Genomic DNA, 24,309 nt, shown 5'->3' with positions numbered 1-24,309 from the left:
GGGAGGTGTTGGATACATCCCCTCCTGAAGTTGTAAAAAAAATTGCATTATCACGATGCTGGCTGTACGTTATTTTGGGCGATGCAAGATGAACGGTTAAAACACGTGGAACTATAAAGCACACATCAAACAGTTGAGAATGACTGATCATGTAATTTTCCAGACCCCTTGTTGTTAACTTTTTTCAATACATAAATTATTTTTTAATTTTTTTTATATCCCCTCCCGGAATAAATAATAAATTCTCCTGAATGCGCCAATGGTCAACAGCGGTAGCGCCGGAAGGGGACGTTAATTCACGTATAGCACGCATAGGTGATGGTAAAGCCTGGGCTACTTTTGCGACAGCACACAGGCATGGCAGTAGTACTACGCAAACATACAGCAGCAGCCACAATGAAGAAAATAGCACGCGCACAGAAAGTCGACAAACTTCGAACTTTTCTCTGTGCTGTGCGCCGAGTTCTGTTTCACTCAAGTTCAGCGGGATGGAATAACTGACTTGTTCTGATGTGTGCATTTCAAAGATAAAGTCTGACACTAATTCGAATAGGTGTTTATTTGCGAGGAAATTCCTTGTAGTTTAGTATTAATAAACGTTAAAAAAAACAATAAAATGAAATGCTTGGATCTATGTAAAAAAAAATTGATTCTCCGAATAATAGCTGTCAAAATTAAAACATTAGAAACTGAAAATTTCGACAGAAATAAATGAGGGAAAAATCTGTTGAAATGATTTGAACGGCTGTGCCGTGTGGGTATATAGCTTCAACTACTCTGCTGTACGTGTGAAACTGTGCTATTTACATGCTGTTTACATGTAGCCTAGGCTTAGCTAAAATGAAATTTTGGTTAGTTTATCACTTGATGTAGGCTTTTGGACATACGCCATTGCTAAGCAATGGCGTGTGTCCAAAAGCCTACATCAAGTCATGCACTCTCATTGCACAAATCTTTCAAAGATTATATGGTTAGTTTATGTTATGTCAGCAACATTTTAAATTCCCTTACATCTGAAAATATGTTAATTCTCGCAAAATGGGGCTTTTTATTTTATGTGTAACATCTTAGCTCTCGGTATACCGAATTTGGTGGGTGTAATTTCGTGAATGCGACGGAAGTCAAGGAACGGAAATGAGTGACCACGGTGCTGCCATCTGTGGCGGATGGCGAGTACCAAAGTTCACAAAAACCAAGGACGTTATAGTATTGAATTTTAACTAAATGGGCGGTATTTTTAATAATATTACTTGTCAAAAATTAGGTTCTAAACGTATTTTTTTCAAGGTTTTCTTTTCTCGCTTTTATCGGAGCCGTTTCATTATATAGTTAAAAATTTCGGACTCCGAATGGAAATTTTCTATCGTCGATGTAGCTGCTCCGGCAGCGAATTCTAGCGGCGGGTACGGAAACTATGTGTGATTCGCGTCCCGAAATGTAGTTGAAAATACAATTTACCTATCTTTATCACGCTTGGCCTTTTTTTTTTTTTTTTTTTTTAAAGAAGTCTACATTAAATTTTGGGTCCTAGTTACGTATTATAATAAGTATATTTGCAACAAATGAGAACACATGCATTTGCTCGTTACCGAGGTTAGATGTTACACATCTGTGACGAGTTCTGAAATACTAGCTCGCATTTTTTTTTTTTTTTTTGCGACCGCAGTGTTGCAAGTGCGAGCGGCGAACTTCGGTTTGTGTTCCGAGGAACTAACTGATCGCCTGATCGGGGATGAGTGAATCTCCCGAGAGCTGTAGCGCGCGCGTGGAAACCCGCATAATCGCCGGCGGCGGAGCGTGGCACTCGGAATAGCTCCGTCCTCTTCCATTGGGCGCGGGGCTTGGGGGGGGGGGGGGAGGAGGCGGAAACCAGGGTCCCCTTCCCTAGTCGGGGTCGCCGGAAACGCGCTGTCTGGGCGCGAGTGTCCTTTTTTTCCCCCCTCCACCTCGCTCTCCAACCTACCTCCAGCTTTCCTGCGGAAATGGCTGTTTACCTGTGGCGGCCCGTCACCGGAGCCGATTGTTCCTCTTTGACGTAGATGACCAGCCGTTATGGTTTTTTTTCTCCCCCAATTGGGCTCAAGGTGGCCGCCTGGCTAGGTCGCCAAACGTGTGTTAACGCGCCATTCACAAACCGCTCAACATTTATTAAAAGTGTCTGATTACGAATAGCTAGGGGCAGACATTTTTCGCGAAAAGATCTGAACGCCTATTAGACTGCAACAAGGTATACCCGCACCTGTGGTTTCTTCCTTGTGATTGGCGACCGTCTGCGAGAGAAGTCGTTGCCTTGTTTGACCGAGCCACTCAGGACGCGTTTACTTCCACACTGACTCACTGTGATTGGTGTTGTTACATTCGATATGTATCTAGGAGAAACTTCACCCAATCACGAAACACAGACGATGCTACAGTGTTTTAACTTTCATCTAGTCTCGAAATCTTTTCGCGAAATCTGCATGCCCCTACGAATAGCATTTAAGGCGCCCGCCTCGTCAGGGGTGTATGTGTGTTAGTGAGGCGGGATGATAAAGCGCGACGCTCGCTGGTATTTCTAGCGCGGTATCGCCTCTAAGAGCAAGGCTGTGAACTGGCGCGCAGTCTTCTCGTCGTTCATAGGACTACTGTAAAATTATAGCGGTGACCATAACATTATATGGCGGAGAAATGAAGATAAAGGTGTAATGCAAGTCCCTTAAGTGCTTTCAAGAATCTGTAGTGTTTTTTTTACGCCTAAAAATTACTCTGAAAACATGCGTTTAAACAATTTTAAACTCTTCTAAAAATAGTTTAAAAACTACGAACTCAAAAGTGTTTTCGGCTCTCAGCAAACCCTTAAATGCTTTTCGTAAGCAGACCCCACTTGGATATCTTGAGTAGTTTTGAAATCGCGTTGTTTTTCCTGAACGTCTACATACAGTTTGTGTGCCCGGGTAGGCGGAGCCCTTAAGAGCCATTGCACTTGTCCATACAAGTTGCTTTCCGTGGCTTCTTCTTTAACGTGTACATTAGGACAGTGAAAGAAAACGGGTGTTTTCACGGACGGTTTTGGGTATGTACAATTCTGCACACAGTATTGTAAGTGGCGTAGGGACTCGCAAGGAGCTGTTATCTTCAGTATCCCAGCATAAAATGACGGTGGTCACTGCTTAAGTTCCCTTAGAGGCAGGCGCGTTACCGATGAGAAGACTGCACTCCAGTCCGGTGCCTGGCGCGTAAAGGCGAAGGGGCGTGCGGTGCGCGAGCGGGTGTCGCCCTTAGCGCCCCCGCGCTTTCAGAGATCGCGTGCGCCCGGCCAGGTCTGCAGGGCCGGTAACATTTCAACTCGGACCAGGGGGCATCGGGGAAGGAGTCACCCCAGCAATTGCCTGGAGTGATTTCGGGACATCGTATGTACCCATCGCGGCGGTTGTTGAAATGGGGCGCGAGTCCGGTGTCTTACCTCTGCGTCACCGCGGTGATGCCCGCCGACCTACCGGGCTGTAGTAAGTCATCGGCTGTCTTCGCCCGCCGAGGTTAACAGGACTGGACCCCTCCAGCGTGCGCACCATCAGCTAGAGACTGGGTAACAACAGTCTTTCTAGCAGTCCAGATCTTGTTAATAAACCGAGTGAGGCACTGGGGACATCGGGCGTTCCTGAACCTTCGGCTGACCAACCAGTGTGTTTTGATTTCATTTACTGAGAGAATGCGATAATCCCACAAAGTGGATAAATTTTTTTTTGTAGTGCTTTCCCCCATGTGCATGTAATTGCATGGTTTTAATTTTAAAGATCTGGATTCAAATGTACACGATATCAAACCGAAACACGGGAAGAGACTTAAAAAAGGTCTGGCACTGTTGTTTATGTTAAAAATTATTCCTTTGTAAAAATAAAGCTACATTCTTTATGTACAACTTCATTGAATGAAGTAATGTTTGAAACCAAACCAAACCTATAGCCAGAAGTAACCCATTGTACTTGCCCTTACACCCAGCTGGGCCGCCCGTCACTTCTCGGCCTCCTCCAGAACAGAAGGGTCGTAACCGGCTCAAGGGCGCCCATATTATAATTTGTAGGGGAGGGGGGGGGGGCAGACTTAGGGATATGAAGTATTTTTAATATTTTGGAAGACTAACTGCGGCTTGTTACTAGCCATAAAATAGTTCCAGTTCTGACCCTGTTAAAATTTTTTGTCCTGTTACTAAAATACTATACCACTGTACTCATTCGCCATAAAAAACTTTATTGGCTACATTATTAATTAAATATTAACTATTTTATCTAAACAAGTGAATTTTTAGCAACACAAATGCAGGAATACAGTCCTTATATTTCTGCAGCGTCTCGGGTACACGAATATCAAGAATACAGTCCTTCAACTAATTGCTCTCTTTACCCCTAAATAAATGTCGCGTACAAATTAAATTAAAATAATTATAAAGTTCAAAACGTGTTGGTCAAAAGATTTAACTTTGGGAGAAAAACGATTTAAATATTTTCACAGTAAGAAATAGTTGTTTTTAAATGTAACACCTGAACTACGCTTATAATTATAGTAAAAAATTGTTTCAAACAATTTTTATTTTATTTTCAACTTTTGTTTACCTTTACCACGGCGATATTGTATCACACAAAATATTCCCTCGTTCACAGTTAAATCAATATTAGTATGTTTCGATATGAATCATAATTGCTTATCATTTAGAATTAGCACAGATGGATTCAGTAGTCGAGGACTATAAGTTTGTTTAGTGATAGTAAAGCTTCAAATTACAAATGTGAAATCTGTTTACAATATTCAAATAAGATATAAGTTATTATCAAAAGGAAATGTTTCAAATCATGTAACTTCAAACTCAATTTAATATGATCAACTCAAATGATGTTATCAATGAGTGCCTTTAAACAGTGCTTACGGCTATTTTTGCTCAATGGTATCAGCAAATTGGACCACTGTATATCAACTACACTTAAGGGACAAGGTAAATTCTCAAAAGTAAATTGCGAAGTTAAGTTATTAATCAAACAGCAACTTCTAATTCCATCTGATCAGACACAAAATAACATTATAGTTAGAACAAATTAAAATTTAGTTCATGCCAAAAATTATTCAAAATAAAATTAAACTGAAGATGAACTTCTGGAAAATTAGTGTGGTCTCAGATTATATGAAAAGAAAATTATTTACTTGATCATCAATAGTCCAAGGGACTCTCGAAAATTGTTCAAATGCTATTCAATACCACGATAACCAACCTCCGTCAGTACATGCGAAAGTATGACGACACAGATGACCTCTGGCTCTGCAACACAGCTGTGCGTGGTCCGGGAACTATGGCTGCTCACTGCCGCTGCATCCTTCCTCGCAGTGGGAAAGGTATTGTTCGGTACGCACCAATGGTCGACTTCGAAGTTCTGTGTGAAACACGGCGCCCTCAACTGCTTCTATATCGCCACTGCCGGTCAATCGTTGGCCTTCCTTCCTTCCGGCTGGAGCGGTTTTGATATGAACTTGCAGAAATTCTTGTCCTCAGCTCGATTCTCTTCAGTCAAAAATGTTTATCGCTGGCATTACAGCACGTTTAACAGCGTCAGTAATGAATTCCACCTTTGAAAGGTATATGCCTTTATCTCTTTCAAATCTTGTATTAAGTGACATAATTATAGAATCCATGTACGGATTGTAAATTGCAACAATGGAATAGTCTTCAGGTGATGAGCACTGGACATTCACGTTACATCTGTGGGTCTGCCTTCCAGCCAATATTGGGATTTTTATATCTATGTCAAGCTCATTAAAATCTTCTTTTACTGCCTCGAAAATGGTTTTGAATTCGTCATTGCTTTTTCTCTGCTTTTGAAAATTTTCTAGCAGGTCAGTATTGATGTATCTGTCACCACACAAAAGTTAACATTATGCAATGCGTGGTGCAACTGTGGTTAGTCGCTGTGAGGTCACTTTATATCACTCGTGCAATGAGGCAAGTTATGGAATGTTAAAAAAAAAAATAAGGGGAACGCAGGGGAGGGCAGACGGCAGTCATTGTTTTTACTATTAAATATTATATATATTCCGTTCAATAAATTATAACATGTGTCTTCAGGGGGTGGGGTGTTAAAAATTTTATGACGATAACGATTTTACGAATGCAATCCAAGCGACCGTGAGCGTACGTAAAATCGGGATTCCAGTGTGAATTGGTTCCGAGTCTACTGAAGGTAGCGTAATCCTTATCCTTTTAATCAAATTTGAAGGAGAAAAAAAAGTTTTCCTCTAAATTCAAAATTCCAACATAAATTTTACGTTGTAGACTTTTCTGAACAATAATTCTTATTTGAGTAACTTTAATGGTGTAAGCTTACCTTAAAAATTGTGAATATTCTGAGTGGATGTGACGAATGAGGAAAACTAAGAAACACTACATAATAATAATGGTTTTTATCTTTACACTTCTCACTGATTTATTTACACTTAAGTTATTTATACTGACTGACTACACTAAACTAAATCTAGACCAGATGCATAAAACTGTCTCTGTTTTGAGATATTATTTGTGAACACACACATTATTATGACGAAAAAGTAGCAAAACATTTCGCCGTCTGCAAGCACATGTCAACTGTCGCGTCGTCTAACTCTAACTGGTCTAAATATGTTGTGTTTTGTTATCGCGTGAGCTTGGGTAGGATTACGAAGGGGAATGACTCGCCACGGGAGTTGAGCTTGCCCGCATTTTCTCCCTGTACACAACACCTTATATCGCAGCAGCAGAAACTAATGCTTGAACTAACATAAAAAATGAAGTAGACATGTAAAAAACGATATACAATTATATCTTCGTGTTGAACCACTTCTACATAATACCGAATTTAAATAATTTTCTTTAAGGTATAACACCTGACTACACTATATTTTTTTTTCCTTTCCTTACCCCCGGGTATGGGCGCCCTTGAACCGGCTGAACCTTTAGGGCCCCGGCTGTGAAGAGGCTGAGGCAACCCGTCCCAGCATCGCCGCCACCAAGAACTCCCTGTACGGATATGTGTGCGTCTTTCCCCCCTCGTGTCATCGGGCCATCATCGTCATGGCACGTCATCGAAGAAACGCAGCATCGGTTTTTACAATCCCGTGGGACTGGAGGTCAGTGGCGTACAAGGGGGAGTGGCTGCCTGGTTCCGTAAGGACCTAGCTGAAGTACCCGGCGGTGCCCGGGCTGAACACATCACAATGTAAGGAACATCAAAGTCCCACTGATTGCACAATCTCGGCGCATCACCAGAACCGGGACGCCAGTCTCCAGTTTCATTGTGTGGGAAGACAGGTAACCCATGGGCAAGACGTGACTAAGCACCAAACGATAGCGCGTTACGAATTCAAGGCAACGCCATCTATTGACTAAGTTTTAAACTAAGCGGATGGGTTTCGCCAAGGAGAATGATAGGAAGTTGCCAGACCTTACTCACAGACTAGCTGTTTGTGTGTGTGTCTATGACCTACCTCCTATGATTTTCTATTGTAGAACTGAATTTACCCTTTTTCACTATCTTAGGGATGGAATTTCATAATTATGTGTTGTCCATGTCGCTGTCTTCTCACTGTATGTGGAGTGAACTTTCTCCTGAGTATGCCGTGCCTCTCACGAAGGGGTGTCTGTGTGTGTTCCAGTCGGACCCGAACACTGCGTTCCTGAGGGCGGCCCGCGCCGGTCAACTGGAGAAGGTCCTGGAGTTCCTGGACTCTGGAGTCGACATCAACACGGCCAACGCAGTAAGCTGCTCTTCCCCCGAGCCCCGCTCACCACGAACTGGTCCGGACGGAACCACCCTAATATTTACTTTCTTCTTAGCTCTCGGCATACGGCATTTGTTGGCAGTAACTTCGTAAAGTCCATAACGGAAGTCGCACGGAACGGAAATGTGTAACCACGTTGCTGCCTTCTGTGGAGGATGTCGCGAACCAAAGTTCACAAAGCCAAGTAGAAACTTTATATATATTAACTGTTTAGTGAATTTGAACAAGATGGACAGTATTTTAATAAAATTCCGTGTTGAAAATCAGTTTCTAAGCTGAGGTTCAGTATTTCCAAGTCTTATTTTCTTTTAGCGGAGCCTTTAAATCATGTAGTTTATATTTCGGTCTGTGAATGGAAAAATTTGATAGTCAACGTAGCTGCTACGCGTTATTCACGGCAAGAAATACAGTTGAAAACACAATTTGCGTATAGCTATCACGCTCTTCATTATTTTAAAGAAGCCTACGTTAAATTTCGTGTCGGAGATTCGTCTTATTAGTGCATTTGCGACATGGAAACATGAATTTGTTCAATACCGAGGTTAGATGTTACACATCACTGGCGAGTACTTAAAGACTAGCTCATTAATTTTTTTTTAAGTTATACTTTTTTAGACATTTTGAGGGTAAAACTTCAGTATGCTACGAAAAGCTTCCCGATAAGACCCTTCTCCAAAATATAGTGTGTCCATAAATAATGTCCCAGTTATAAATTTTAATAGTATAAATTCTAAGCGTTATAGTGTGTTGGTTCAAGGTCATAATTAAACAGTAACAGCGGAAAAAAGCCCTGTCTACATTTGCGATGTCCTAATCTACTGAAGTGGTCACCAGAGCGCAGTAAATATAGAGCGCCAAAATAATTGTTTTTCTTTACTGTTTATCATACTTTGTAAATGTATACGCAGCTGAAGTTTTTAATATTTAGTTAACTTTTGAAAGGTGTGGGAGGTCAGTAATGTTTATTTATTCAGTAAGTAAAACGTAATAAATGTCCGTTATTTTCTTTTTACCTTTTGTAATGGGAACCGGATACATCAAATGCCACGAGTGTTCATTATTTTATGCTGCCAAAGGACACAGATTGGGACATAAATGTTCAAGTTGACAAATGTATTCGGACCATCGCCCACACCACGCATGTCAGAGGGTCACGTGAGCCAGTCAGTGATCAGTGTCGGTCGGACACAGCTTAGTACCTACATTGCAATCAGCGACCACGCATTTGAAAGGGGAGTGCGTCGTTTGCCCTACAGGCGTTTGCCCTAAACGCATTTTCGAAGCATATTCTCGCATTCCTCATTCCAAACAGGCGTTTGCCCTAAAGGCGTTTGTCCTAAAGTCGTTTGCCTTACAGGCGTTTGACCTACAGGCGTTTGCCCTAAAGGCATTTGCCCTACAGACGTTTGCCCTACAGGCATTTGCCCTAAAGGCGTTTGCACAAAATGTTTGATAATCCCATTCGGACCATGCTCCGGCATTTGCCCTAAAGGCGTTAGCCCTAAAATAAGTTTTTCGTCAGTCGTTTGCCCTACAGGCATTTGCCCTACAGGCGTCTGCCCTAAAAGTTGGTGTGGTTTCGTTAATCCAAAACATAAGTGCTTGCCGGCGTTTGCCCTACAGTAGTTTGCACTAAACGGCATTTGCCCTAAAGTCGTTTGCCCTACAGGCATTTGCCCTACGTTTAGGGCAAACGCCTGTAGGGCAAACGATGTGTACCCTTTGAAAGACTGGAAACTCAACGTTGTTTCTCTGTACACGCAAACAATCACCGACTACACTGCCATCTGTGAATCTACAAACGAAGTAACTTGATCGAAAGTGTGTGACGATGGAATGCCCTGAAAAAAATCGATTGTCAACGGTTTTTTTTTTAAATTTTATTTTTTAGGCTCGAACGGAGGCTCTGGATAACTGTGTCTCACACTCTCGCATAGTAGAGTATTATTATTAATAATATTAATAATAATAAACGCCTCAAGAATAGTTTATTTTCAGGATTCTCGATAAAATTTCAGAACGCCGAAGGGTTTGTTTTTTCATTTTATAAACAGTTCTTCTTTACATTGTGGACTAAATTATACCTGCTAATTTCATTTTCTTCAGTTATCATAGAAGCGCTCAGCGGGTGATATATTACCGTAAAAAATAAACCTATATTTAACAGACAGTAATATTAAATGAATAATAATGTTTTTTTAATGCAGTTATTTATTTAATTCTTAAATTTAATTTCCCTGCACAAACATTTTAATTATTATTTTTATAAATGTTAACGCGCTCTTTAAATTTGCAAAAAAAAGAAAAAAAAAGAAAGACTAGCTAGTTAGGCTGGGTTCACAATTAAAAAAATTAAGCAAGTGCATAGCAAGCCATGCACACGACCTGTGCACACGATCTGTGCGAACTGCGAAATCGGTTCACAATTGAATTCTTACTGTTAATTTCAGCCAATGAAATTTCGCGAACTATGCGACATCTGTTAGCAGTGTTAGTAAATAAATTAACTTTCAAAATAACGATAATACCATTATTATCTCGACATTTTCTTACCACACAATATGGTTAATAAATATAAACATATTTTTAGTCCCGCCAAAAAAAGCACCCTGCTCTTCTCTCATTGGCTGTTGTGCCATTACGTACGCGACCGAAATAAAATATATTCATCTCACTCCTATGCGCACGACGTCGCTCCCATGCACACGACCAACTTTCTGCTATTGTGAATCTTAAGGTTTGGAAACATGGGGTGCATATCCTATGCACACGACCTACTGTTACTGTTATTTTTCAATTGTGTATCCAGCATTTACAGTAGTGTTATCTATGGTGTCGATGGGTCAGGGCCGGTGCAAGGTAAATTGGCGCCCTAGGCGAAAAACCTTAATGCACCCCCCCCCCCCTCTCCCCTTCCCCACCACCCGGGCCGGACACCCCAAAAAAATTTTCCTTGCCTCAAAATACATCACGTAAGCATAAGATTTTGTCAACAATCAAATGTAAGCAGTCTTTTTTTTTTACTTTTTTACTTATTACAAATCATAAACAGGTCACCGTGGACTTTAAATAATTACTTATATCAATATAAACATTCCAAACTGTCACAAAAATCCATTTTCATCTAGTTTCAATAATCGTTAAACATATTACATGAGCTGTTACGTGTCGTGCTGCGCCGCCCCCAGCTACTTGACGCCCTAGGCGGTTGCCTAGTTCGCCTGTACGGACGCGCCGGCCCTGGAAACATGGGGTGCATATCCTATGCACACGACCTACTGTTACTGTCACTGTTATTTTTTTTATTTTTCAATTGTGAATCCAGCATTACAGTAGCGTTATCTGTGGTGTGGATGGGTACATTTGGGGCGCGTGTCCCGCTGGCCGGAAGACTCCAACTGCGGAGACGGGCCTGAGCGAGGCATGTGTTGCAGAATGGGCTGAACGCGCTCCACCTCGCGGCCAAAGATGGCCACCTGGACATCGTGACGGAGCTGCTGAAGCGCGGGGCGGCCGTGGACGCGGCCACCAAGAAGGGCAACACCGCCCTGCACATCGCCTGCCTCGGTGAGCGCGCCCTCGACCCTTCTTCCGCGCGAGGGGGGCTGAACCGGTGTAGAGCAGGAGAGTGCTTTCAGCGGCGACGCCACTACACGTAACTTTTATAGCATTAGGCTGGGTTCACAATTAAAAAAATTAAGCGAGTGCATAGCAAGCCGTGCTCACGACCTGTGCACACGACCTGTGCGAACTGCGAAATCGGTTCACAATTGAATTCTTACTGTTAATTTCAGCCAATGAAATTTCGAGAACTATGCGACATCTGTTAGCAGTGTTAGTAAATACACATATTAACTTTCAAAACAACGATAATACTATTATTATCTCGACATTTTCTTACCACAATATGGTTAATAAATATAAAAATATTTCTAGTCCCGCCAAAAAAGCACCCTGCTCTTCTCTCATTGGCTGTTTTGCCATACGTACGCGACCGAAATAAAATATATTCATTTCACTCCTATGCGCACGACCTCGCTCCCATGCACACGACCAACTTTCTGCTATTGTGAATCGTTAGGTTAGGAAACAAGGCGTTCATATCCTATGCACACGACCTACTGTTACTGTTACTGTTATTTCTTCAATTGTGAATCCAGCATTACACAACCTACCAGCGCACACACAGGCCCGTGTGCCAGACCTATCCAACAAGACACGCGCCCCCGCCGTCGATTCAAATGATTCTTCACCGGTGTGGGGTTGCACCTGAATTACCATGCACTTAGCGAGTTATAGAGAACTTCGGGTTTCTGGCCTCGCCCACGCTTACTGCCCCGGATGGCAATATGATGAATCGGCGGCGGTGACGCCACTCCAACGCATGCACTAGCGGTCGAATGGGAAGCCGTCAAGGGGTGGTTGGGGAAGGAATTTTCCATTTGAGTTCATACTAATAATTTATCTCCATCTATACCTAATAAGCAAGAAGTTTCATCGCGTGTGGATTCCACGCACATGTTTTTCTTCTTCTTCTTCTTCTTCTTCTTCTTCTTCTTCTTCTTCTTCTTCTTCTTCTTCAAGGCCCGTTCTACCAATGGCCAGGGAAACTTGAGACGGGATCTCCAGGTACTTTTTCACCATCGCGTCTGCTGCTTCCACAATGCACGGGAGCGTTATAGCAAATGGCAACCAGTGAGATTGCATTTCAACGAAACAAAATATTATTTTAATTAAAATTTATGTCGCACGGAGCAACGTAAACGGAAAAGCTCAGCATTGCCGATCTAATCCGTACTGCGTACCTTCTCCTTCTGCGTGTTATTGTAGGAACCATAGAAAAGGGAACTCTGTCCCTGAGATCCGTCTTCGTTTCCGTGTCATTGTAGAACGGGCCTAAGGAAATATGTACTTGATAACTAACGTTGACTCAACTGAACTTATTTTATTCCAAAATTTACTTTCTTAATTTCTTTGTTTTCTTGTTCAATAACTCTACACTTTTGCAAGTTGTATACCTACAAAGAGAACACAGTCGGTGAAAAATGGTAATTTTAAGACATATATTAAAAAAAAGTATTATTATTTAATTTTATTATTTTTATTATTAATCTTTTTTGATTTGTCATGTTCAACTGATGGCTTTAATCTGAACATTTAACATGGTTATGAGTGGTACTAGTTTAATTTTATTTATTTATTTGCGTTTGAAGTCACGTTAACAAAAATCGGCCATGGCCTACAGCAGGAGTTTACCAACTACGGACAGTGGGCCATTGGGAGGCTTGCTCCCCCCCCTGGAATTAAGAAGTCCCTCACTGAGGGGGGCCTCCTTGTGTTTGCAAAAGTGTGACCTTGAAACGGGTTTGTTGTCAAAACTATGTCATATGAAAAGTTGTGTGTATATTTTAAAGTTTTCTGCGTATTGCATGCATATAGGCCAAAATATGGGAAGTATACAACATAAAAGAACCTTATTTGGAGATTTCTTGTTTCGGTTAACCCCTCGCACATAATTCTTGCCCCCTCCCCGCTCCATTTTGAATCCTGTAGATTTGCACCCCTGTTTCACAGTATGCTGGTGCGATGAGCTAGCTTGGTCGTGGCCCTTGGGACTTAGTGGGGAAGTCAGAGTGGCTCTTAGGCTGAAAGGTTTAGAGCCCCCTGGCCTGTGGTAAGGAACCATACCAGTATTTGCATGGAGTGATGTAGGGCAGCAGTGTAAAGTACCGTACAGTATGACCATACAGTGATTTAAACCTAAGTTTTCTGGAATGTATATTTAGTGTCGTATTTTAACCCAAAAATTATTAAAAAGTCTTTAAAATAACACAAAATTTCCTTATTTTGAAGAAAAGTTAATTTACATAAAAAAAATTGAAGCATCATGACCATTTGTTCTCTGCTTTATTTTAAATATGTGCTTTAACCCCATTGTCACAGATAAATTTCACAAGCAGAAGGTACATGCACTTGCTTGTTTCAAAGGTTAAAACTATTGCTCAGAGTAAGCATATAGATCAACCTTGCAACCTTCTTCGCCCAAACATCTTACCCACTACTTCACCTTTCTCCACGGCAGCACTTGTAATTGTACCCAGGGGCGCAAATCTGTAGGATTCGCAAGGGGGGGGGGGGGGGCATATGCACGTGGGTTTTAACCAACACAAGTCATCTCTGGATAGTGTGCTTGTATGTTGTATACTGTCCATAATTTTGGCTGGTATTTTACATATACAGAAAGTTTTCCATGAAACATAGTTTTAATGTTTACATTATCATCAACCCTGTTTCACAGTCACTATTTTGAAAGTGCAAGCAGGGCCCCTCAGTAAGGGGTTTCTTAAATTGTGGGAACGGGGGAGGGAGACCCATGCCCCCCCCCCCCCCCCCCCCTGGGATCTACGCCTATGATTGCACCTACGGTGTTTAAAAGTCAGTAATTAATATTTGTGATAAACTACTTTGCTATTGAGTCTAGTTGCAACACACAATGCTACAATGTAATACATTGTTTTCAACGTGCTATCAGTGATACACTGTACTACACTGTTATACATTGTTCTACATTGTGATACACAGTGCCACGGGAAAGGACAGTACAACAGTTCTGGAGTAGGTTTACAAAGCAGAAAAAACCAAACTTCACTATCAGCAATATAATTTATCCATATCCATAAAATTCTAAACCAGTGGTTATTAAACTTTTTTTTTACATCAACGACCAATTGTTTTCTCAAGGGAAGTGTTGTGAGCCGCACTGTGTTAAACTCGTACCACCACAATCATAATAATTTATTTATTGTGACGTTATTTTGCAAAATTAAAAAAAAGTGCTCGTGTCTGACCGATGGTTGTCGGGGTCGCGCGGGTTGCAGCGGGGCAGGAGGAGGTCGTGAAGCTGCTGGTGAAGAGCGGGGCGGGGGTGAACGTGCAGTCCCAGAACGGCTTCACGCCCCTCTACATGGCCAGCCAGGAGAACCACGACGGCGTGGTCAAGTTCCTGCTCGGCAAGGGCGCCAACCAGTCTCTGGCCACCGAGGTGAGCTGCGAGGACTGCTTCTGTGTGGCCCGATCTGGCCTGGGGGGGGGGGGGGGGGGGGGCGCTTTAGGGCCCCGTGCCGGTGCTTTTCATTTTTATTTATTTTTGTTTGTTTGGTGTTCTGTTCAAAAATTTTGGACATTAACGGCAAAAGGAAAATTAAATTTTTTATTACCTTGCAACTTTAATGTGCTGGTCAGAGTACCTATATCAGTTCATGATTTCGTACTAGAAAGATTTTTATTCCTAAATATAATGACATGATTATGTCAGGAATTTGATCTAAGCATTTATAATTTGACCCGAGGATAATTTTTATCAAGGAAAGAACATCAAAACATCCTAAGGTCAATTAGTGGAACCATCATCAACATTTTCAGTTCCAGATTGGGTTAGAAATGTTTAAGAAGTAAATTTTTCAAATTTTCTAAAGGAGGGCCCCCCAAAAAAATTGTAAATAGGCTAGGACCCTGTAAGTCTAGGGCCACTATTTTTGTTTTGCACGTTTCACCTGAATAATCTTTAAAGAAAATGTTATTGAATAAACTGTTGTGTATTACTATCTATATTTTCTTTAATGGCACTTCTTAGATTATAATTTTTTGAATGTTTTTTTAAGAGAATAATTATTCATTTTTTCATCACGTGCCACTCATTTGGTTACTCCACAGAATATACAACATTTAAAAAAAGCATTAAATTTAATACTAATTAATAGTGTGTGGGCCACGGATTAATTTCAGAAATGATACATGGTCCTTTAAAAGATTGAAATTGGCCATTGGTGCCATAATTTATTCATTTAAGTAACACTACGTTTATAATCTCATGCAATTTGGTGTTTATTAATAGGCTCATTCTGTGACCACTAGTGATATTATTCACATAAAATTTGGTGTGAGCTGTACAAAATCACTCAAGTAATCATAACTTTCAACACTTGTATGTCATTTTACTGGTATTTGATAACACTTTGTAAATACGTATCTAGTGACAGAATTTAGAAGGGAACATAAAAGAGAAGATAGCTGTTGTAATAAAATTACAAAACTAGCCCTTAAATGATAAAAACAAACAAACTGAAATTACCAAATGTTGTTTGTGAGTGTGTGTTAGTGTGATCGATTTTTAAGGTCTCATACTGCGCTAGAAGCACCAGCAAGTATCATACTTATCACACCGACTCACGAACACAAATATACCCCTGATAAGGTGGCACCTTAAGACGTTAGAGAAAAAGGCAAGTTCAGGCATTCTCTTAAAAAATATTTTGGTTTGTAAGTTTGTTTCGAACACTGCTATTTAAATAAGTTGCATGTTGCTCACAATTATATGTATCTTAGCTTATGCAATATTTTAATATCTTAAAATTTCATAAAGAAATTTAACATTTAAATGTGAGTCATAGTTCATACTAAGCTATGTTATGTATCTCAGTGAAGAACTAATATTAGTAGAGTGCATAAAGCATTTAGAGGTGAAATACTATTGGTATAAATTAAAATCATTAGTGCTTAATAAAAGCAGCTTAGACAGATAAGGGATGTAGAAGCTGTTGCTCAGAAACTAATGTTAATCCTAGTTTGCCTCAGAAGATGTAATTTAATTCAGTGTAATTTGCAATCAAGAAGGGAGGGACTTTAGCCCTCAAGGCCCCTCACACCATTCTCATCCATCATTGGTTTAGACCTATCAGGTGACCAACCTTATTTTCAAAATTGTTGTGTTTCCTCTTGCCACATTGCAAAATTAGCATTGCTTGTCTTATCATGAGTATCTTTGCATCACTCACATAAAACTCTAATTATTTCCAAGAATAAGCATGCTGATTTCAGGCGATTTTTGATGTGTAACACCTTAGCTTGCAGTATAGAGCATTTGGTTGGAACGGAGGTCGCATGGAACGGAAATGTGTAACCATGGTGCTGCCATCTGTGGTGTATGGTGCAAAACGAAGTTCACAAAGGCAAAAGGAAATTTTAAAGCATTAACTGTTTTGTGAATTTTAACAATATGGGCAGTATTTTAATGAAATTTCTTTATCATAAATCATGTCCGAAGCCAGGTTATAGTATTTTTTCAAGTTGCTTTCTCTTTTATTGGAGTTAATTCATTATTTATTTGAAATTTTTGGTCTGCAAATGGAATCATTTGATAATCGGATGTAGCTGCTCCGGCAGCAAATTTTTGTGGTAAGTACAGCAATTACACATGATCCGTGTCCATAAATGTAGTTGAAAACACAGTTTGCGTATATTTATCATCATCAGTATATTTATTATGACAGTTGGGAAAGGGTAAAACTAGATCTGAGTTTGAGAACATTTTAATTAAAGACACGACTATAAAATATAAATTTTAATATGGCATTAAGGCAACAGCTGAAATAGGTCTGTCAATACTTTCTACAAAAATAACTTCACCTTATTGAGCTGATTAAACTTATAAGATTTAAAAATAAAAAATTTATCATGAGATTCTTTTATTCAACATCGTGTCAAATATATATGTAGGCTATCGATTGGTTGTGGCTCTACAGTACGATGAATGCTGCACTATCTCTACATTTCAGTGTTAACTAAGGATTGTAATGTCAGTATTCTTAACATATTTTAGAATTTGTCATTATTTATTTTTATCACTAAAAATTATAACATAAAGTATTAAAGGATAGCTGTACTATTATAAAGTTTTATTTTTTAATACTCAACGTGCGTTGTAAGTTCTGCAGTGTTCACGGAAGCAATTATTATCCGTCATATTTTCGTGATTTCTGAGACTTCCACAGATGGCAAGAACTGTGGTTTCACATTTCTGCTGCATGTGACTTCCCTTCCATTCATGAAAAAACTACTCCCGCCTAATGCCTAGAGACCCGGAAAATTCGCGGGTTCAATGACCTCCAGGATAGACTCCAATATCTTCTACACACTCTGGCGAATGCCAACTGTTCATTGGCTGCTGACTTGTGAGTCGTCTCGCCCGGGTGGCCTGTGATTCGACACTTTCTATGAGTGAGGGGTCTCTAATTGGCCCTCAGTACTCCGGATTAAACAGTGAACCAATGACAGAAGCAGCACTAAGGTATAATTATTTGAATTGTAGCATAACACGGAACGAACCCGCGAATTTTCCGGGTCTCTACTAATGCCTTACGCGGAGAGCTAAGACGTCACACGTCGACACGTGCTTGGTGTCAGAGGGACACATGTTGGAGCGAGGTTGTGGCTGTGGCAGGACGGCTTCACGCCGCTGGCGGTCGCCATGCAGCAAGGCCACGACAAGGTGGTGGTGGTGCTGCTGGAGAACGACACGCGCGGCAAGGTGCGGCTGCCGGCCTTGCACATCGCGGCCAAGAAGGACGACTGCAAGGCTGCGGCCCTGCTTCTGCAGGTCAGCCCCGCCCCTTGGCGGGAAGCCTACAACTCACGTAGTTCCGGTTCCCTACCATCGTTCGTGCAACTTCGGATTGCTCTCAAAAAATTGAAATTAAAAAAATCCAAGGGTTAGGTTAGGCCAATCACAACATGCTTGTTTTCGTCGGAAACTTCTGATTTAGCGGCTGAAGTGGCGTTGATACCAAAACAGCAAAACTTCGGAAATCTTTGGAAATTCTTGCAGGGAACCGGAACTACGTGAGTTGTAGGCTTCCCCCCTCCCCTCAGTAGGGTTCAGAACCAGGGAATCCCGGTCCCGAAAGTACCGGGAATTCCTGTAATTTTTATACAGTGAAAGAATTGGGAAATTTAATTCCCGGTTCCTCTGATACTTTCGTAACTCGAAATCGATAGCATAAAAATTTCATTTTTATTGCACGCTAAGGTTACTTTCATTCAGGGGCGTAGGAACCAGAGGGGACAGGGGGGACGTGTCCCCCCTGAACTTTTTTGTTGGAGGGGACTGTCCCCCCCAACTTTCTAGACCGTGATATTTTTATTTTATAATATTATTCTGCCCAACTTTATTTGTAATTTCTTCACTCATCAAATTTTATCTTAAGGAAACAATAATAATTTTAACATCGATGTATCCAATGGTTGGATACAAAAACTGCTTAAAAAGCGCTATTTGGCACTTTTAAAATCAAAATTTTCCGGTGGAGGACCCCCGGACCCCCCCGTCTTAGTAAGAGGGGAATGGGTTTACATGACATCAAAATCATTATTTGCCCCCCTCCCCCCCCCCCCCCCCCCCCCCCCCCACAACTTTATGAACACAGCTACGCCAATGCTTTCATTTGATACTCTCCTCTGGCGAAGTGATGTTTGCCGGCTGGGCGAGGGAAGTGAGTCTGCTGTGCTGAAACGGTGCTCTACTCGAAAAGAAGACATTTAACTTTAAGTTAATAATCCTGTGATTTGCATGCGTTAAGACAATTATTTGTTTAAATGTATTTTTTTTCCTACAAAGATAAAGATTGAGAGTAAGACTGAGGAAAAAGTGATTGGTTCACGTTAGTAGATACTTTTTTGCGATAAACAATTTTAACACAAATGTTTATCTTTTTTTTTACTTTTGATCACTGAAACTTGTTTAATTGTTCAGAACTAAATATTACTACTTCAACTACCGAATGCTGCACCATTAATAAAAAAAAAATTACCTGGTACCGAAAGTATCAGGAATTCTTGGTTGCGTTGAAGACTAGTACCGAAATTCCCAGTTCTGAAGATTGGTTAAGGTTCAGAATACCCTACCCCTTAGTGCCTGTTCTCCTCCCTTAGTACAGCCAACCGGCGGTGCACGACAAGGTAACTGGCCCGCTACGTTCACAGAGTATCCACAGGTCACGGAAGTCACGGAAAAGTCTCAAAATGAACAGTAATGGTGCTGGAAGTCACACAACTTTAATTTACTTTGGATTTTGCTATCTTCTGTTTGCAGTGCTGCCAAGTTTTATAGATTAAACGTAGTTATTACTGATTTAGTTACCCACGTACGAAATTACTGAGTGTTATTTATATATTACGAAAACAGAGAATCTTAATGACATGCCTGAAATACCGTGTGTATCAGTGTTTCGTGCAATAAACATGGCTCATGTTACAAGAAGGTAAATGTTTTAAAGCACCTAATTAACTTAAATAAAAATTCTAAAAATAATTTAAGCATTTAAAATCATAAGTGGTTTGCTAACACATATATATTTATAATTATTTATACATAAATATAGATTCTGAAATTTATTTTAGAACTTTAAACATTAATAGATGTGCAAACCTGTGTTTATTTGTTTAATTATTCAATGTTTAAGATTTCTTGTCACTGGAGAATAGTGAATGATAATTATTTTGTAGAGTCTAGAATTTTGAGTAAACTTAATTGCATTTGTTTTACATGTGTTATGTTGTATGAATAAATGAGATTTCTTGGGTGTGCCAGTCAGTTGGCCATACTGTATTTGGTTTTTTTTAGACACAATACTTAATTTTATAGTTGCAAATTAAAAATGAATATTTGGCAACTAACTACTTATACCAGGTGGAAGTTATCTCTAAAAAAGATTTTAGTTTTACAACATATTTTTATTCTTGCTTATTGTGTATAAAAATTACTGTGCAATAGACTATAGGACTATAGTTGTAAAGTCCTGAAATGTCCTGAAATGTTTGTGGGTATTTGAAGACACACTTGATTCAGCAGGATACCGTTTCTCGACTCTTGAGTTTCTTGAATTCATATAAGCTAACAAGGTAGCACTTCTTGTCCGAGAATTGATTTAGAGGTCGTAGCTTCAGGCTGGCGAGCTAAAAGTCAATGTTTGATTCCCAGCAAGGTGAAAAATTTTACCCTGGTGGAAAATTTTCTTCCAGTAAGCCAGTAAGCATCAACTATGCGATTCTATCGAAGCTCTGTTTAATACATAGTATTTGATTTGGCTTTGCCAGGAAATTTACTATTCTTTTCATCTGAAACTTCGGTTGATATGCAAACCTTTGTGTCCCATGTGAAGATTCATGTTTACTTCAAAGCTTTAAAACATTGAAAACCTAAGATTAGCTCATGAAAATATGTAGTTTTTTTTTTGTTTTGTTTTGTAAATTAATGTTTTCTGTGAATAAAGTTAATTACTGGTAAAAATCAAAAGGTGGCACTCAGTTTGCTTTTATGCATGGTTATTTTATCATTTTTATTGAATTGTGTTATATATAGAGCCTAATGAGTTAAAACATTAAAAGCATTAAAAAATATTTTTTTTGTACTTCAATCCTGTATTTTTTTTAAATAAGTGTTAATACAGCTTCCCCGAGAACAATATTCGCAATTCGATTTGACTTTGTGAATATTTAAAACATACAGTTTGATATTTGCTTCACATAAAAAAACTAGTATTCACACAGGCCTACCGTCCGGTTCTCAGGAACTGGGTGTTGTGCTGTCGCAAGTCAATCCTGCGTGAGTCAATGATAAACCACTGCAGTATCATCTCGCCTATTTGTCCCCAGTCTCCACTTACGCATTAAACTTACAGACATTTATTTAAGAGGTTGTGTTGTAGGAGATGTAATTCGATCCACAGCTTGCTTTTGAAATTATTTCTGCCCAAGAAGGACACAACAGACAGAACAAAGTATTTTTAAACTTTTTAGTTACTGTGCCTCTCCTTCTGATATGGTTCGTAGTTAATTTCTCTTCAAGCACATAGCATTCTAAATGCATGCACCTACAATATTCCAGAAATTCATGCAATTTTTTTAGTCTGAAATGATTTCCCAAAACGTTGTGCAATGACAATGAAGGGAAAAGTGACCAAATTGATTATTAATTATTATGTCCCAATTGAGGTGGAATGTAGATTACTGCACATATGGAGACATTTTAAAATGCAGTCTGCAGTTTGCCATACTTTCCAATCATTATGTTAGTAAAAAAATTAAAGATTTTGACTTCAAATGATGTGTAAATTTTGAGTTATTTGCACTTTGAAAGTCTTGTAAAAACATGTTATCTTGTCAAGTGATATTTCAAACTATTTACATGATTAATAAGAGAGAAGTTTCAATGTCACTTGAAAAATATATTGACATTGTTTTTTTTATTGGGCAGTCATGTACGTTTAAAAATTATTTTTTAATTTATTTTAAGAATATGGTATATGAGCTAAGGTAAATGCTTACAGAAGAGAAAGGATCTGTCGTCCATGGTAGGTTTTTGTGTTCTAGAATGATCACAACCCGGACATAACATCAAAGAGTGGCTTCACTCCTCTTCACATTGCTGCTCACTACGGAAACGAAGCGATTGCTAATTTACTCCACCAGAAAGGTGCAGACATAAACTTCTCGGCCAAGGTAAGAATGCATTCCCTTTTAGTTCACAGCATCTAGCAGCCACATTTATTTGTTAATTAATGTTGTCCAGTGTTAACTGATCACTAAAGTTATACACTATTATTGTTGTACATTGCCATTTTTGTTGGCAGTATTGGTTCTTGGCCTGGTCATGTCATCTGCTTTAGCATACCTCACATCTACATTTTTTAGAATATTTTTAAAATTTTAATTTTTTGCTTTTAAGTTTTTTAGAGTTATGTTTTGAGTGTCCTGTCCAAGCAGGAAACCAGAAATTTTTATTTGGAACATCATGGTGTCTGCACAGGCTCCGATTCCAGCAAGCTAGCGCTCTGGGCAGATAATCTTTAGCCCCCCCCCCCCCCCCCCCCCCCCCTTGTTTATCCAGTTTCCCCCCAAACATCATTAAATTTTATCAATTCAAGCTTATCTAGTATTAGCTTTAAAACAGCACATTATGCAACTAAATAATAAGTTTTGTTCAAAGACGTAGGCTGTACTTATTTTTTCTTATTTAAATTTAGTAAAAGTTAGCTGCTGTTATTACTACCATAATAAAACATGATTTATATAGTAAATCTGTATATTTTTTAACAAGTTTTAAATCTGTTTCTAAATTATTTGGTTTAAGGCCTAATAATTTTGAGCGCACTCACTTGTTTGGTATAAACTAAAATTTCCCCTTGACATGTATTTTAGAAAATCAAATTATTACTGTAAGTTAAAAAAAACTTTATTTTTCCAGTCACTCAAGATGTTTCGCCCTATTTTTTTTTCATCTCAAATTCTCCTGTTATTCAAGAGTCAATGATTTAGGAAAATGCCCGGTTGGCCCATTTGTGTTGGGCCCTGTGTCTGCAGGTCATGGAAGTCCCGAAATAAGACATACAGGAGCATAGCAATGGCGTATGTCCAAAAGCCTACAAGTCTTACTTTTTAGAGGATTTCATACATAAGAATAAAGCAAAGGTTTATAAATTACACACAAAAGACCTAACTTCATTTTGGAAGATATGTAAATTCTAAGTTTATTTTCTCAATACACTGAACCAAAGCAATTACATCAGTATTATTTTTGTTATAACTTTACATTGTTTCTTTACATTACTCTGGATTTTTGTATTATCCATCCTTTATTAAATGCAAGTGTTTATCTTTGGAACAAAAATATATTTGTATTACATAAAAACTATACTTTTTTTATTAAACAATTTAATTAGCAGGCTGTAAAAACACTTGGTATCAATGAGAGTTTTGTATTAACAGGGTTTATTATTAATGAGGTTTTACTGTAACATAACATTTGGCAAGTTTCTGCAAATAGTATTTCTATTTGAATTCTATAAAGTCTTCATTATTATACATACAAATAACCCTGTGATATAAGGAAGTTGTAAGAAATTTATTTTAAAAGGTTTTGAAAAATTCCTGGAGTTAGTTCACCAGGTATATGTAGATAATTTGAACACAATCTCCATTTTAGCACACCTTGAACTGTCTAGCTATGTCCTAACATAATGAAAGTATGTTTTTAATTTTAGTTTGGGTTCTTAATGTACAGATTCATGTAAGTAATGTTTTTCACTAAACTCTCATGAGTGTGTGTTTAGCTTGCTTTAGTTTACCTTAACTCAGTTAATATTTTACTAATAAAATAATTGAAAATTAATGCTAACGAGTTATGTAGAATGAATAATGTTACAACCATTGGTAAGGTTGGAGTTATGGGTTTTGGCTTTTGGCATCTTCTATAAAATTTGTCTTCAGAGAGTCTAGAGGTTTCCTATAGGACAGATGATATGCTGTACTTTTAGCTATGTATTAAGTAGACTATTTATTGGAACAATCATGTTTAACTTAAGTAGACAAAAAAAATTAATAAATTCTTGGTTACTATGAGGTTTCTTTTTTATGGGTCACGGTTTTGCAAGATGGTTAGTTTACTTTTTTGTTCAACATTTGGGCAGAGCGAAGTTTGTAGTTGCAAAGATTTTTTGTGCCCTAATAACCCATTGTGAGGTCTCACTCAGGACCTCTCACCTCTTGGCAGCTGTTGAACAAGTGTCCTTCATCCAGCCCACCAAACTGGCACTCCTAGGTATCCCCCTTTCCCCCTGTGTGCTGGCTATTTGCAGCCCTTTGAAACTAGATAGAGCTTTTGTCTCCCTGCTAACAGTTCTGGTGCTGTAGCTGATCACT

At 39.3% G+C, this 24,309-nt stretch overlaps 1 protein-coding gene across 10 annotated transcripts in view; it reads left to right on the top strand.

Moving 5' to 3' along the window:
* The window catches only part of LOC134528037 (ankyrin-3), a 386,196-nt gene that overhangs the window by 207,118 nt on the left and 154,769 nt on the right, over positions 1 to 24,309 (top strand). For all 10 annotated transcript variants that reach the window (XM_063361226.1, XM_063361227.1, XM_063361225.1 and 7 more), the window contains exons 2-6: positions 7,651 to 7,752; positions 11,211 to 11,343; positions 14,655 to 14,818; positions 18,056 to 18,211; positions 21,982 to 22,110. In XM_063361226.1, coding sequence (XP_063217296.1) covers positions 7,651 to 7,752; positions 11,211 to 11,343; positions 14,655 to 14,818; positions 18,056 to 18,211; positions 21,982 to 22,110 — 684 coding nt within the window. The remainder of the gene's footprint in view (positions 1 to 7,650; positions 7,753 to 11,210; positions 11,344 to 14,654; positions 14,819 to 18,055; positions 18,212 to 21,981; positions 22,111 to 24,309) is intronic.

The sequence above is a fragment of the Bacillus rossius genome, chromosome 1, assembly GCF_032445375.1.
Source record: "Bacillus rossius redtenbacheri isolate Brsri chromosome 1, Brsri_v3, whole genome shotgun sequence".
Lineage (NCBI taxonomy): Eukaryota > Metazoa > Arthropoda > Insecta > Phasmatodea > Bacillidae > Bacillus > Bacillus rossius.
Note: the sequence above shows the minus strand (reverse complement) of the source record. Positions and strands in the feature narration are given on the sequence as shown.